The 12,776-nt window shown below is 46.7% G+C and overlaps 1 protein-coding gene across 4 annotated transcripts in view; it reads right to left on the reverse strand.

Moving 5' to 3' along the window:
- Nucleotides 1–300: 300 nt before the first annotated feature.
- Nucleotides 301–12,776, reverse strand: part of POLRMT (RNA polymerase mitochondrial) — a 67,260-nt gene continuing 54,784 nt past the window's right edge. For all 4 annotated transcript variants that reach the window (XM_087922693.1, XM_087922692.1, XM_087922691.1 and 1 more), the window contains exons 18-21: nt 12,404–12,476; nt 9,102–9,193; nt 8,238–8,326; nt 301–914 (exon numbers count right to left, since the gene is read on the reverse strand). In XM_087922693.1, coding sequence (XP_087778819.1) covers nt 865–914; nt 8,238–8,326; nt 9,102–9,193; nt 12,404–12,476 — 304 coding nt within the window. In that variant the 3' untranslated portion in view covers nt 301–864. The remainder of the gene's footprint in view (nt 915–8,237; nt 8,327–9,101; nt 9,194–12,403; nt 12,477–12,776) is intronic.

Raw genomic sequence — 12,776 nt, forward strand, 5'->3', positions numbered from 1 at the left:
TTTGAAGTGCCAAATTGCAGGCAGCCAGCAGGCAGCAGAAGTAGCCTGCAGTACTGCACTCTGACCACTGCGCCACCATGGCTCGTAGGCAGACATACTTAGCTCCTTCCTCCATCCATGATACGATTTAGCCTCTGGAGTCCTCATCATCTTTGTTGCTCTTCTTTGCACACTTTTCAGGGTTTTGGTGTCTTTTTTTGTACTGTGGTGACAGGCGTTTTGCAGCCAAAGACTTTTTCTTACGCTTACATCCCCACTTCCCTCGTAGCAAAACCTAGAAGGACGATCGAAAAGCTCAGCTTAAATTTTCAAATATTTACTTTATTTGCAATTGCCAGAGGAAATTACCGGGATGGAGCGGGGAAGGGCTAGCAAGTCCAGTCCCCTCAACGGGAACAAAGTGCATAAAAAAATATTTTTAAAAAAGGGGGGCGAAGGGAGAAATGCAGTCTTGACGGTAACCCAGGACCCCCAAGGGTGAAAACAAATATGAACCATTTTTTTTCTTCCAGAAGAGACAGAAAGGCCAAACTGAGGCCTTTCTCCAGACAATCTAGGGAGAAACATGCTGTTTGCACCCTTAGACATTAGTACCTCATTTCTCCCTGATAAACCTAAAAACATGTTTTTTTTTTGGGGGGGTGATGCAATTCTTCTTCCTCCATGGGGAAGGAATTCCTTGGCAGGCTGACCCCCTCCAGAAGCACCGAGAGAGAGACCAAATTTAAGGAACCAAGTACATTTTCAGTCCCATTCAGGGAGACTGGAGAGAAACAGGAAATTGCTCCTTAAGTCTGTCCACCGGATCTACATTCGTCCATTGGGTCTACGTTCGAATGCAGAAGACTAGATGATCTTGCAGAATCAGTTGAAAAAGTAGGTCGATTTCTTCACCAACCCTAATTTGAATTCACCTGAAGGGGAGAAAAGGAGAGATCAGGAAAAAGAAAAGGTATACTGGGTGGGAACCTCTTCATGTAATGATTGCTGCAAAAAAAAGCTCGTAAATTTTGACACCAAAACCGGGTGATCTGCTTAATGACCGGCATGATTTATGACTGTAATTCTGGGCTCAATTACAGTGGTCAGTCAAGAACAACTTGTAGTTTAATTAACAGCGGAAATGGACAATCCACAGTCCATAAAGACCCGTGATGGGGAACCTACGGCACGCATGCCACAGGTGGCACGCAGAGCCATTTGCGCTAGCACATGAGCCACAGGCAAACTTACCTCACTGTGTATGCGCGTGCCTCACAGCTGCTTTTCAGCCTGTTTGAGGCCATTTTTGGCCTCCCAGAGGCTTGAGGAAGGTCTCTACAGGCTGAAAAATAGGCCCGTTTCGTCACTTCCTGTATTTCTGGAAATACCGGAAGTGACTAAACGGGCACATTTTTCAGCCTGCAAAGGCTTTGGGAGGCCTCTGGGAGGCCGAGAATCAGCTGTGAGGCGCAGTGCAGGTAAGGGGGGCGATTGCACGCACATGCGCAGGGGGCGTGGGGGCATGCACAGGCATTGCCTTCTGGGTGCTGGCCCGCAAGCGCACGAGCATGAGCACGCACACAATTTTGGGCACAGGAGCCCAGAAAGGCTAGCCACCACTGATATAGACAGTCCTTGACTTACAACACTTAGATTAGTGATGGTTTGAAGTTACAGGGGCACTGAAAAAGTGACATATGACTGTGTTTCACGCTTAAGACCGTTGCAACATCCCCATGGCCATAAGATCAAAATTTAGATGCTTGGCAAGTGTCTCATAACAGTGGCAGTGTCCTGGGGGGTCACGTGATCCCCTTTTGCAACCTTCTGACAAGCAAAGTCAATGGGGAAGCCAGATTCACTTAACAACCAGGTTGCTAACTTAAAAACTAGTGATTCACATAACAACGGTGGCAAGAAAGGTCGTAAAACGGGGCAAAACTCTTGCTTAGCAATATCATTTTGGGGCTCAGGGACTACCTGTAAGATAAATTTGTATTCAGCTTTCGAAAGCTCAGGCCTTTTAACAGAATTTCTTCGCCTGAAAAAGCGCTACCTAATTCATTCTGGTTTTTTCCTCTTTTTTTTGCTTAATACAAAGACATCCTAGGACGAACACTGAGAGGAGGTTCATTTAAACTTCGGCATCTGGAGCGGAGAAAGCCACTTAAAAGAGTCCCAGCTTTGAGTCCAACAGGGACAAAACAACAACAGCAATTAAAAGTGACAGATTGTGGCTGGGAGCCAAAGATGCTCCCCGCAGGTGGGTCCATGTCTGCCAACAGAGGTAACTCCTGGGACCTCACAGATGATATGCTTGGGAGGGCACCAATACTGCCTTTCCAGCAACGAGGCCCCTGTGGATTGCTTTAATGACACAGAGTGGGAGGGGGGCTGGGGGGAGATGGTTCTCGGAACACCCCGAGCATCAGCTTCCCTGCCAAAAGCAGGCTCTGCAAAACGGAGCAGCATCGCGTGGCTTGTTGGTAAAACCAGTAAATCATACGGTATTTTACAAGAAACCCGTCAGGGGACACACCTAATATTCCTTCCTCCTCTTCATTTCTCTTCAACAACCCCATGAGCCCAGTCACCCAGCCAGCTTTCATGCCTATGGTAGAACTAGAACTCCCAGTCTCCTAGGGATGGGCCCAAAATTGCCCGGCCAGTTTTCATGCCTTAAGGTGGGACTAGTTATGAGACGCTTGCCAAGCATCTAAATTTTGATCTTATGGCCATGGGGATGTTGCAACGGTCTTAAGCGTGAAACACGGTCATATGTCACTTTTTCAGTGCCCCTGTAACTTCAAACCATCACTAATCTAAGTGTTGTAAGTCAAGGACTGTCTGTATCAGTGGTGGCCAGCCTTTCTGGGCTCCTGTGCCCAAAATTGTGGGCGTGCTCATGCTCGTGCGCTTGCGTGCCAGCACCCAGAAGGCAATGCGTGTGCATGCCCAGGTGAACTGAGATGTTTTTTTTTTTTTTGAGATCAACTTCAATGCAAGCTAAGGGGGGTTGTATAATGTTTGGGGCACCGTTTCTCCTTCAAAAGGAGAAATGTCGGAATAAGTGTTTTATTCTGATCCTGACGACTCTTAAAATAACTATGAAAAAGGAGCCAGAATGATTTTTCTTAAGTTTGATGGGCAAAGGGCTTGAAAGGAAATTTGGAGCTGTTCTATATGAGAGCCAGTTGGGCCTAGTGGTTAGGGGGATGGCCTAGAAACCAGGAGACAGTGAGTTCTAGTCCTGCCTTAGGCACGAAACTCAGCTGGGTGAGACTGAGCCAATCATCACAAGACTGGGAGTTCCAGCCCCACCTTAGACATGAAAGCTGGCTAGGTGAGGTTGGGCAAATCACTAGGGGACAGGGAGTTCTAGTGCCACCCTAAGGCACGAAAACTGTGGCTGGGTGACTTTGGTTAAATCACCAGGAGACAGTGTATTCTAGTGCCACCTTAAGGCATGAAAGTTGGCTGGGTGATTTTGGGCCCATCCCTAGGAGACTGGGAGTTCTAGTTCTACCACAGGCATGAAAGCTGGCTGGGTGACTGGGCTCATGGGGTTGTTGAAGAGAAATGAAGAGGAGGAAGGAATATTAGATATGTTCCCTGACGAGTTACTTGTAAAAAATAATAAAGGTGTTACACACCCACGGAGTATATTAAAGAATAAAATAGAATAGAATAGAATAGAATAGAATAGAATAGAATAGAATAGAATAGAATAGAATAGAATAGAAAAGTAAAATGCGGGAGGGTGAAGTATGTGGATGAGCAGGCTGCTGAGAAAATTTGCAGGCTCTTGTTCCGCCTCCCCCCATCCAAATTTCTCGTCTGAGCCCTTTCCCAGCGTCAGCCTGGCGGGCACAACTGCAACCTTGACACAGGTGTGGGAGCAGCAGACTGCAGGAGCCACGTGTCGCTTGGAAGCTCTGCAGCCACCAGCAAACCAGAGAAAGCAGCCGAGTCAAAGGAAGCGTCTTTCTCCCCCCAGCCTTCAACGGGGAGCGAATGGTACGGAGGAAGAAAGAGGCACAGGGACCACAGCAAGGGAAAAGGCAAGAATTCTGCAACTCTTCCACAGGCTGGGACAAGGGACAGAGAAGAGAAAAGCCGAGGAAATTCCAGCGAGAGGAATTAAGGGAGGACGGTGTTTGTCAGAAGAAAGCACTGTTATGTAATACAGGTAGTCCTCACCTTAGGACCAAAATTGAGTCCAAAATTTCAGTTGTTAAGAGAGACATTTGTTAAGTGAGCTTTTTGCCCTGTTCTATGACTTTTCTTGCCACCGTTGTTCAGGGGAGGACTGCAGTGGATAAATAAATAACCTGGTTGTTAAGTGAACCTGGCTCCCCCACTGAATTGGCTTGTTGGAAGGTCACAGAGGTTGATCCCATGACCCCGGGACACTGCGACCGTCATAAAGATGAACCAGTTGTCAAGCATTTGAAAATTTTGATCACACGACCATGGGGAATGCTGCAAAAGTCGTAACTGTGAAAAACAGTCATAACTCATGTTTTTCAGTGCCGCTCTAACTTTGACCGGTCACTAAACAAACTGCTGGAAGTTGTGGGCTACCTGTAGTATTGCTGTACAGTGCAGCACTGTAAGTATCTGAATAGTAACGGAGTATACTAAGTATAGTGACCAGTATACAATGGTTGGAAACTAATCAAGCAGAGAAGTAACCTGAAATTAAGGAGAAACTTCCTAACAGTGAGGACAATTAACCAGTGGAACAGCCTGCCACCAGACATTGCAGGTTCTCCATCACTGAGGTTTTTAAGAACTAGACCCGTGATGGCAAACCTATGACACGTGTGCCAAAGTGGCACCCAGAGCCCTCTCTGTGGGCACACGCACCGTTGTTCTTCTGGTTCTTGGCACACATGTGCATGCCGTCCAGCTGGTCTTTGTGGGCACCGGAGCACTGGAAAATGCCCCCAAAGCAGCCTGTTTTGGGGCCTTTTTCAGGCCACTTTTGGGCCCTTTTCAGGACAGTTTTTGGGCTGTTTTCCGGCCATTTTAGGGTCAAAAATGGCCCAAAACATCCTGAAAACATCCCAAAAAAGGCCTGAAAAATGTCCCAAAACGACCACAAAAATGTCCCAAAACAGGCTGGTTTGGGGGCTATTTTCAGGCCAAAAATAGCCTGAAAATGGCGAAAAACAGCCAAAAATCAGGCATGCACACACCAGCCAATTGGTCTTTTAGGTTTTTGGCATTCCGGCATGTGTAAATGCACACACATGCACACGTGTTCTGGTTTGGGCACTCGGTGCCAGAAAGGTTTGCCATCACTGGACACAACAGTCAATTATCTGAAATGGACAGGTTCTCCTGCTTGAGCAGGGGGGTGGACTAGAAGACCTCCGAAGTCCCTTCCAGCTCTATTCTTTTCTAAAGCGAATATCAGGCTAAAGGCCCTGTTTGTGTGTTCAGGCAACTGCTACGGGAACAATGCACTAAATTCAGTCCCAAGGCATGGAGGAAGCCAATGGGGCTTGGACCAAGGAATTTAGCAACTGGAGGTAAGCAAGTGACTTGTTGCATCACCAGGCTGAATCTTGCTATTGTACAGCTGGAGAGGAGCATCATTCGAGTCACGGTTAACACTGGAGAGGAGAGGGGGCTGCTGTAAGAGGGGGAGGCGTCGTGCAGGTGAGCATAGCTGGTGGCGGAGTCTGTTCGGTGGCAAGGCTATTTTAGGCTTAAGATACAGCTTCTTATGCATGCCGCACCGCAAAACAATAAGAATAGACTGCCGTCAATTTCCACCAATCTTGGTCACCGCAGACTTCCATCATCTGGCTTCTGATACCCCCACCTACTCTCAATTCTCCACCAACTCCCCAAACGAACGTTGGCAAAAGACACAGCGAAGGTTCACCGCATTCGCTTGAAAGGACGTTACTCCTGATGTTCCCCTACAGGGAGTGCTCGCCTTACGACCACAACTGAGCACCACATCTTCTGTTGGTAAGCGACACCTTCTTTAAGTGCATTTGGACCCCAGCTGACGACCTTTCTCACCAGGGTTGTTAAGTGAATCACTGCAGTTTTGAAGTTAGTGATACGGCTGTTAAGTGAATCCAGCTTCTGACAAGTTCGTCAGAAAGTCCCAAAAGGGGAATCGCTTGACCACCTGGACACTGCAACCGTCGTAAATATGAGCCGGTTGCCAAGCCTCGGAGTTTTGAACATGTGACCGTGAGGGTTGGAAGGGTGAAAAATGGTCATAAGTCACTTTTTCGGTGGCCTAACTTCCAACAGTCACCAAATGAACTGTTGTAAGTCGAGGACTACCATCAGAGGCAGTTCTTAACTTACAGCCATTCGTTTAGTGCAAGTGACTTCAAACTTGATAGCTTTAAGACTTGTGGACTTCAACTCCCACAATCCCTTAGCTAGCATGACTGGAGGGGGAATTCTGGGAGTTGAAGTCCACAAGTCTTAAAGCTGCCAAGTTTGGAGACCCCTGGTTTAGTGACTATTCAACGCGGTGGTGGGATTCAAATATTTTTACCACCGGTTTGGTGGGTGTGGCTTGGTGAGTGCACTTTGCACACGTGTACACACTTTGCGTGCGCGCAAGCACCAAACGCGCACTTTGCGCAGGCACAGAGGCATTCCAACTCACCTCCTGCAAGCCTGCATGATCCCGGTCGCTTCAGCAGCTGCCACGTGGCACTCTTCTGTGCCGCGCAAAGCAGCTGCGCTTCAAATCAGCGTATAAAGGTGAGTATGGGAGCTCGGGCGGGCAGGTGGGCCCAACAGAAGAGCGGTGGAGAGAACAGGTTTGGTCTCTGCTACTCATCGCTGCTACCGGCTCTGCAGAACCGGGCCAAACCAGTAGAATACCCCCACTGGTTCAGTGATACAACAGCACTGGGAAAAGTGACTTAGACCTTCTATTCACACTTACGACCACTGCAGTATCTCCATGGTCATGTGATCAACATTTGGGCCCTTAGCAACTGGTATCAATTTATGACGGTTGCGCTGTCCCTGAGGGGGGTCAAGTGATCACCATTTGTGACCTTCCCAGCTGGCTCCTGACAAGCCAAAGTCAATGGGGGAAGCCAGATTCACTTAACGGCTGCATGATTCACTTAACAAATGCAGCGATTCTCTTAACAACAGTGGCAAAAGCAGTTGTAAGATGGGGCAAAGCTCACTTCACAAACGGCTTGCTTAGCAATGGAGATTTTGGGCTCAAATGTGATCCTAAGAATCAAGAATTACCTACACAAATGGGATCAGAACCAGGCTTGATTAATGGTCTTGATTAATTAGTCTTGATGAATGGAGATTGGTCTACTTTGCAGAGTCAGTTCTCAATTCATTGCGGCATACAAGGAGCTCTCAGTTTTCAGGGGAAAAACCACAAGTAGTTTCTTTCTTTCTTTCTTTCTTTCTTTCTTTCTTTCTTTCTTTCTTTCTTTCTTTCTTTCTTTCTTTCTTTCTTTCTTTCTTTCTTCCTTCCTTCCTTCCTTCCTTCCTTCCTTCCTTCCTTCTCTCTCTTTTCCTTCCTTCCTTCCTTCCTTCCTTCCTTCCTTCCTTCCTTCCTTCCTTCCTTCTTCCTCCTCCTCCCCCCACCATAAATTTCACACTCTTCTATCATGAATGATGTTACCTAGGTAATGGGTAATGAAACGTCTGCAAGGAAACAACCAAACTCGGAGAGGACCAAGGACCCCTCTTTTCAACCTTGAGCTACAAATATTGCCTTTGACTGGTGAAGTTTTCCACTTTAAAACAATTAAGCAGGGGCATCCATCAAGGATTTGCACAGCCTTCCCTCAGAATCTCCTAAATCTATCTTCTTCTATTGTATAAAAATGGCTGTGTGTGTGTGTACGGTCTAGCATAACTCGGGAATGCGTCGAGCAATTTCAACCTAACGTGGTAGATGACTTACCCTCTGGAAAAAAATACTGCGGGGGTAACCTTGTGTGTGTGTGTGTGTGTGCGTGTGTGTGTGTGTGCGCCTTAAAATGGCTTCTACTGTACAGCACAGTGGAATTGCCATGGTAACAGCTTCACAGTACTCCACAAGGGGGCTCCCTCTGACTTGCGATGCTGCGCAAGAGACCTACTACATCTAGAGCTTCACAGACAGTACAACAGCGTGAGCCCCTACTACAGGTTTTTCCTGCCTTAATACAGGATTCGGATAAATGAATACCTGGGCAATGCCAGGTAATCAGCTAGTACCTAATACAAATCAAGGGGCTTTTGAGTCTTACCTTTCTTGGGAATTTTAGGCAGTAAATCTTTCAGCTCCTGGATCCTGGCCTGGACAGCTATCTTCCTCTTTGTATCAGTTTCAGGTATTCTTTGAGAGAGAAAGGGAACCAAGTTAAGGAACTCAATGCCAGTTTCCCTCAACCTCATGGATAAAATCGGTTCCCATCAAACTAAAAACAAGCAGTTTTAGCCCAACACTTTTAGCAAAATCTACATCAGACACATTGGGTTGACTGCAGAACAGTATAACAGCCGTAAATGCGGTGGTGTTGCCAAGCAACCGAAATGCAGTCACATGACTGCAAGGATGCAGAGTGGAGTCCAGTTGTCAGACCCTCATAATTACGTCATAACTCCCTTTTTATAGGTAAGTCGCAGCTTTGAATGGTCTCTAAGAGACCAGCTGTAGGTCAAGGATCACCCCTAAATACTTATAAAAACTGCAGAGGGCAAGCCTCATCTTAAAATGGAGTTTTCCCCCTCTTTTATGACACTTTTATGTCTGCTGCTCTAAAGACAACATGGAATAAGCTTTCCTGTTTCCAGTTAAGGTTTACTTTGGAGCAAAACTGGAGTAAGATTATGCAGGTAGCCCTCAACTTACAACAGTTCACTTAGCGACCGTTCGAAGTTACAACGCTGCTGAAAGAAGTGACCTGATGACCATTTTTCACATTTATGACCGCTGCAGCATCCCTGATGGTCACGTGATTTACATTTGGACACTTGGCAACTGAACTCACATTTATGACGGTTGCAGAATCCCTGGCTCACGTAATCCCCTTTTGCGACCTACTACACGAGCAAAGTCAAATGGCACGTAAAGGGAAAATAAACCCCCCAAAAAGGTCCAGAGGACTTACGTGGGGCTGGAACAGTATTTCTGCAACATGAATTTTGAAAGATCCTCCAAGATGGGTTCGCTGTGCAGTGCTACAAACTGATCACGGCATATCTAGGATTCAGAGAACAAATCGCTTAAAGATCCTTCCTGAAACATGTAGAGAACCCTCACAGAGTACAGGCTGCCCTCAAGTGTCAGGATTCCGGCAGTTACCCCCCATTTAAATCATGAGTCTCGAGCCAAACGTCCAAAAAACTTCAAAAGGATTAATTGGGAATTAAACTGTCCGGCACTGCCTGGGTGGAGCCGACTCTGAGACACATCATTTATTGTCACCCTTGACCCTGGTTTTCCCTCCACCCCTTGGGTGTATCGTAATTCATATTCTCCAATGGGACACCTCCATAGCCCAGAGTCATCAGTCAGGCTCTCCAGTTAGAATTGTGCAGGGCAGAAACTTCAGTCACCTAGTTACTATCTTTGAAAACATTTATGGAATGCACTTTCGGTGTTTGCAAGCTGCTGCACTGCTCCCCCCTCCCTTTCTGTTGACAACTCTAAAAAGGCCATAGAAATATTTTATGAGTTGACATTCGACTTACGACAGTTCATTTAGTGACTGTTCCAAGTTACGAACAGCACTGAAAAAAGTAACTTACAACCACCTCTTGAACTTACGACCACCGGAGCAGCCCCATGATCATGCGATCCAAATTTGGGCAGCCTTCATTTATTTAGAATGGTTGCAACACCCTTTATAAAGAACTGCTTTGTAAAACCCTAGTAAAACTGCACCTGGAACACAGGTAATCCCTGGGTTACGAGCGTTCCTTTAGCGAACATTCAAAGTTACGTGATAAGTGCCCCCCTAGCATTTGCGAACAAGGCCCGAAATTACAAATCTTGCAGGACCACAGCAGTTGTTCGCTCTTACAAACAACCGCATAGGCTCGGCAACATTTGTCCTGCACATTGCCGGCTGAAATGCAGCTTCCGAGGGGTGGATCTGCCCCTCAGAAGCTCCATTCGGGCATCCAGAGGCCTTGCCTGCTACACTGCCTGCCAAAATGGAGCTTCTGCGGGGTAGATGTGTGGTTGTACTTCAAGCACTACCTATTTATAGGTTCACTGTACGCTAACACCCTCTACAAGAATCTGAACTACTAACAGTCAAAGGAAATGGGTGGTAGATAAGAATTCACACTGGGCTGGACTTAGAACTCTTTATGGGTGCAAAGGGACTCGAGACTGATGACGTGTTTGACCCCTCCCTCGGGCTCAGCCTGATCATCTCCTAGAGGCAGCTTGGTATAAGGTTTAAGGCTCCAAACTAGACACCAATGACACTGAGTTTACTTTGGGATCTTTTAGAGATTTTGGTCCAATCCCTCGAGGAAGAAGGTGGCGAGAGAAAACACACTCCTGAAAACCTTGCCAAGAAAAGTGCAATGGCTTGTTCTGGCAGACACCAGGAATCCAAACTGACTCAATGACAGGCAGAACCAACCAGCATCACTTGTGAATAGTCTGAAGCAGAAGCTTCACTGTTAAGCCACCTACTGTGTGTTACAAGAATCTTGCCCGACTGACTGCATTCTCTTGGGAATGGTCAGATCCGGCTTCACGGGGCTGTGACTGCTTTCTGCAACGCAAGGGCTTGTGAGAACAGGCCAAAGTTCCCAGGCCTAAGGATGAAACAGGCGCGTATCTTGGCTCTGCATGGCCCTTGCACGGGAGGCACAGAAGACCACGTAACCATGGGAGCCCCTCCTCCCTGCTTGTAATTAGCAAGTTAAATGGCCATCTTGGGATTACCTTTGGAAGTTTATATTGCCGTTGTATAAATTTATTTATTTTTAAAATCCTAACTTAATTCTAATTTAATTTTATACATGGTTTTATTTATCGATGACATCATATTTGCACACTGCTTAAATCCAGTCTTTGAGGGAGGTGGGCTGTTTAGAAGTATGACAAAATAATATATAAAAAAACCAAATAAATACAGTGGTATCCCGGTACTCATCCTTAATTGATTCCAGGAGATTCAATGAGTGGCAAAAACAATGAGCACCAAACAAATTTTTTCCATAAGGAATAATGTAGTGAGTTACGTTATAGGTCTAGCTCAGGGGTGTTAAATTCAAGGCCTGCAGGCCGAATCTGGCCCACATGGTGCTTAGACCTGGCCCGTGGGACTGCCTGTAAACAACGAAGGACCGGCCCACGGTGCCTCTGCCAGTGAAAATGGAGCTCGGGGGACTCCGTTTTCGGCTGGGATAGCCTCCTGCAGCCCTCCCCCAGTGAAAACGGAGCTCAGGGAGGCCACATAGGGCCCCTCCAGGCTCTGATTTCGTTGGCAAAGAGCTGCAGGAGGCCGTCCCCGAGGTCACGAGGTCAAACACAACTCTGATGCAGCCCTCAATCGAGTTTGACACCCCTGGTCTAGCTGATGTGTTGAGTACCAAACGATGAGTACCGGGACAAAATGTTCGCATCAAAATGCGTTGAGTACCAAATTTGTTGAGTTCCAAAGCAATTGAGTATCAAGGTGCCACTGTAAATAAATAAACAAGCTGTTCTGACCAAAGCTTCCCGAGACCGTAATTAAGCACGTGCTCAGTTAAAACAACTCTTGTTTTATTTCAACATTGGGAATTATATTCATTCCCAGATGGTAATGAGTCCCAAACAGTCCCTCGAGATGCACCCACCTTTCTTTCTCTTGAATTGCTGCCAACAACAAAAGTGCCAAATGAACCACAGAGCTTCAAGGTTCAATCTGAACAGAATGAATGACTTTGCTTCCTGCAAAGGTTTCATCACCTTGGCCTGTCCTTTATCCCTTATGGGAGGGGCAATCACCTCCAAGCCTTACTCCCGAATCGCCACTGCATTTATTTGTTTTTTTATTTATGTATTTTTTTTTTGTCTCGGCTGCTCTCGCCTTCTAGCAGCTCTGCGCACACGCGCACTGGGAACAGGCTCCCCTTGCTCCTCTGCCCTGCTGCTGCCAGACTCTGGAGGCTCCAGAGTCATCACCCCACTCCCAGATGGTCCTGGCCCCGTCTCTGCATCGGACGCAGGACCCTCGTCCGAGTCCTCTCCAGACTCCCGGACTGGTCCCTGTTCTTCCCCACTCACTGATTCCGCTGCCGGAATCTGCGCAGGCTGCCGGTGAATCACAACACAAGCAAGCATGGTGGCTGGGAAATTCTGGGAGTTGAAGTCCACCATCTTGGAGTCGCCATGTTTGAAAAGCAACATCTCAGACCCAAGGCAGGATAAACCAAGCGTTTGTATGGGTGGCATTATTTTTACCTTATTCATTATGTCCACCGTGGCTGCATGTGTCCAGAAACAGTCATGCACAGAGACAAAGGTTAGCCCGGCCCTGAAAAAAAAGAGAAGCAGATGAGTTTCACCCTATAAGGCAAAATTACAAAATTTAGAAAACAATTTTTAAGGGGGAAATATTTGCTGTAAAGACAGGATCTGGAAGCAACGTCAGTGTTAATCTGATGTAGTTACCAGTCAGCTACAATGGGATGAGAACCCAACTTAATGTTGTTTCGACTAATTGTATTTAGCATCTTTAAATGTTTTCTTGTCCTTCTTTCTTTTCATAAGATGGGTGGAATTTATTTTACATAATGATAAACATGGTGATATCAATATGAATGTCCCTGATTAT

The sequence above is a fragment of the Pseudonaja textilis genome, chromosome 1 (genome assembly GCF_049901715.1).
Source record: "Pseudonaja textilis isolate UNSWEBS1 chromosome 1, rPseTex1.2, whole genome shotgun sequence".
NCBI classification, from domain to species: Eukaryota; Metazoa; Chordata; class Lepidosauria; order Squamata; family Elapidae; genus Pseudonaja; species Pseudonaja textilis.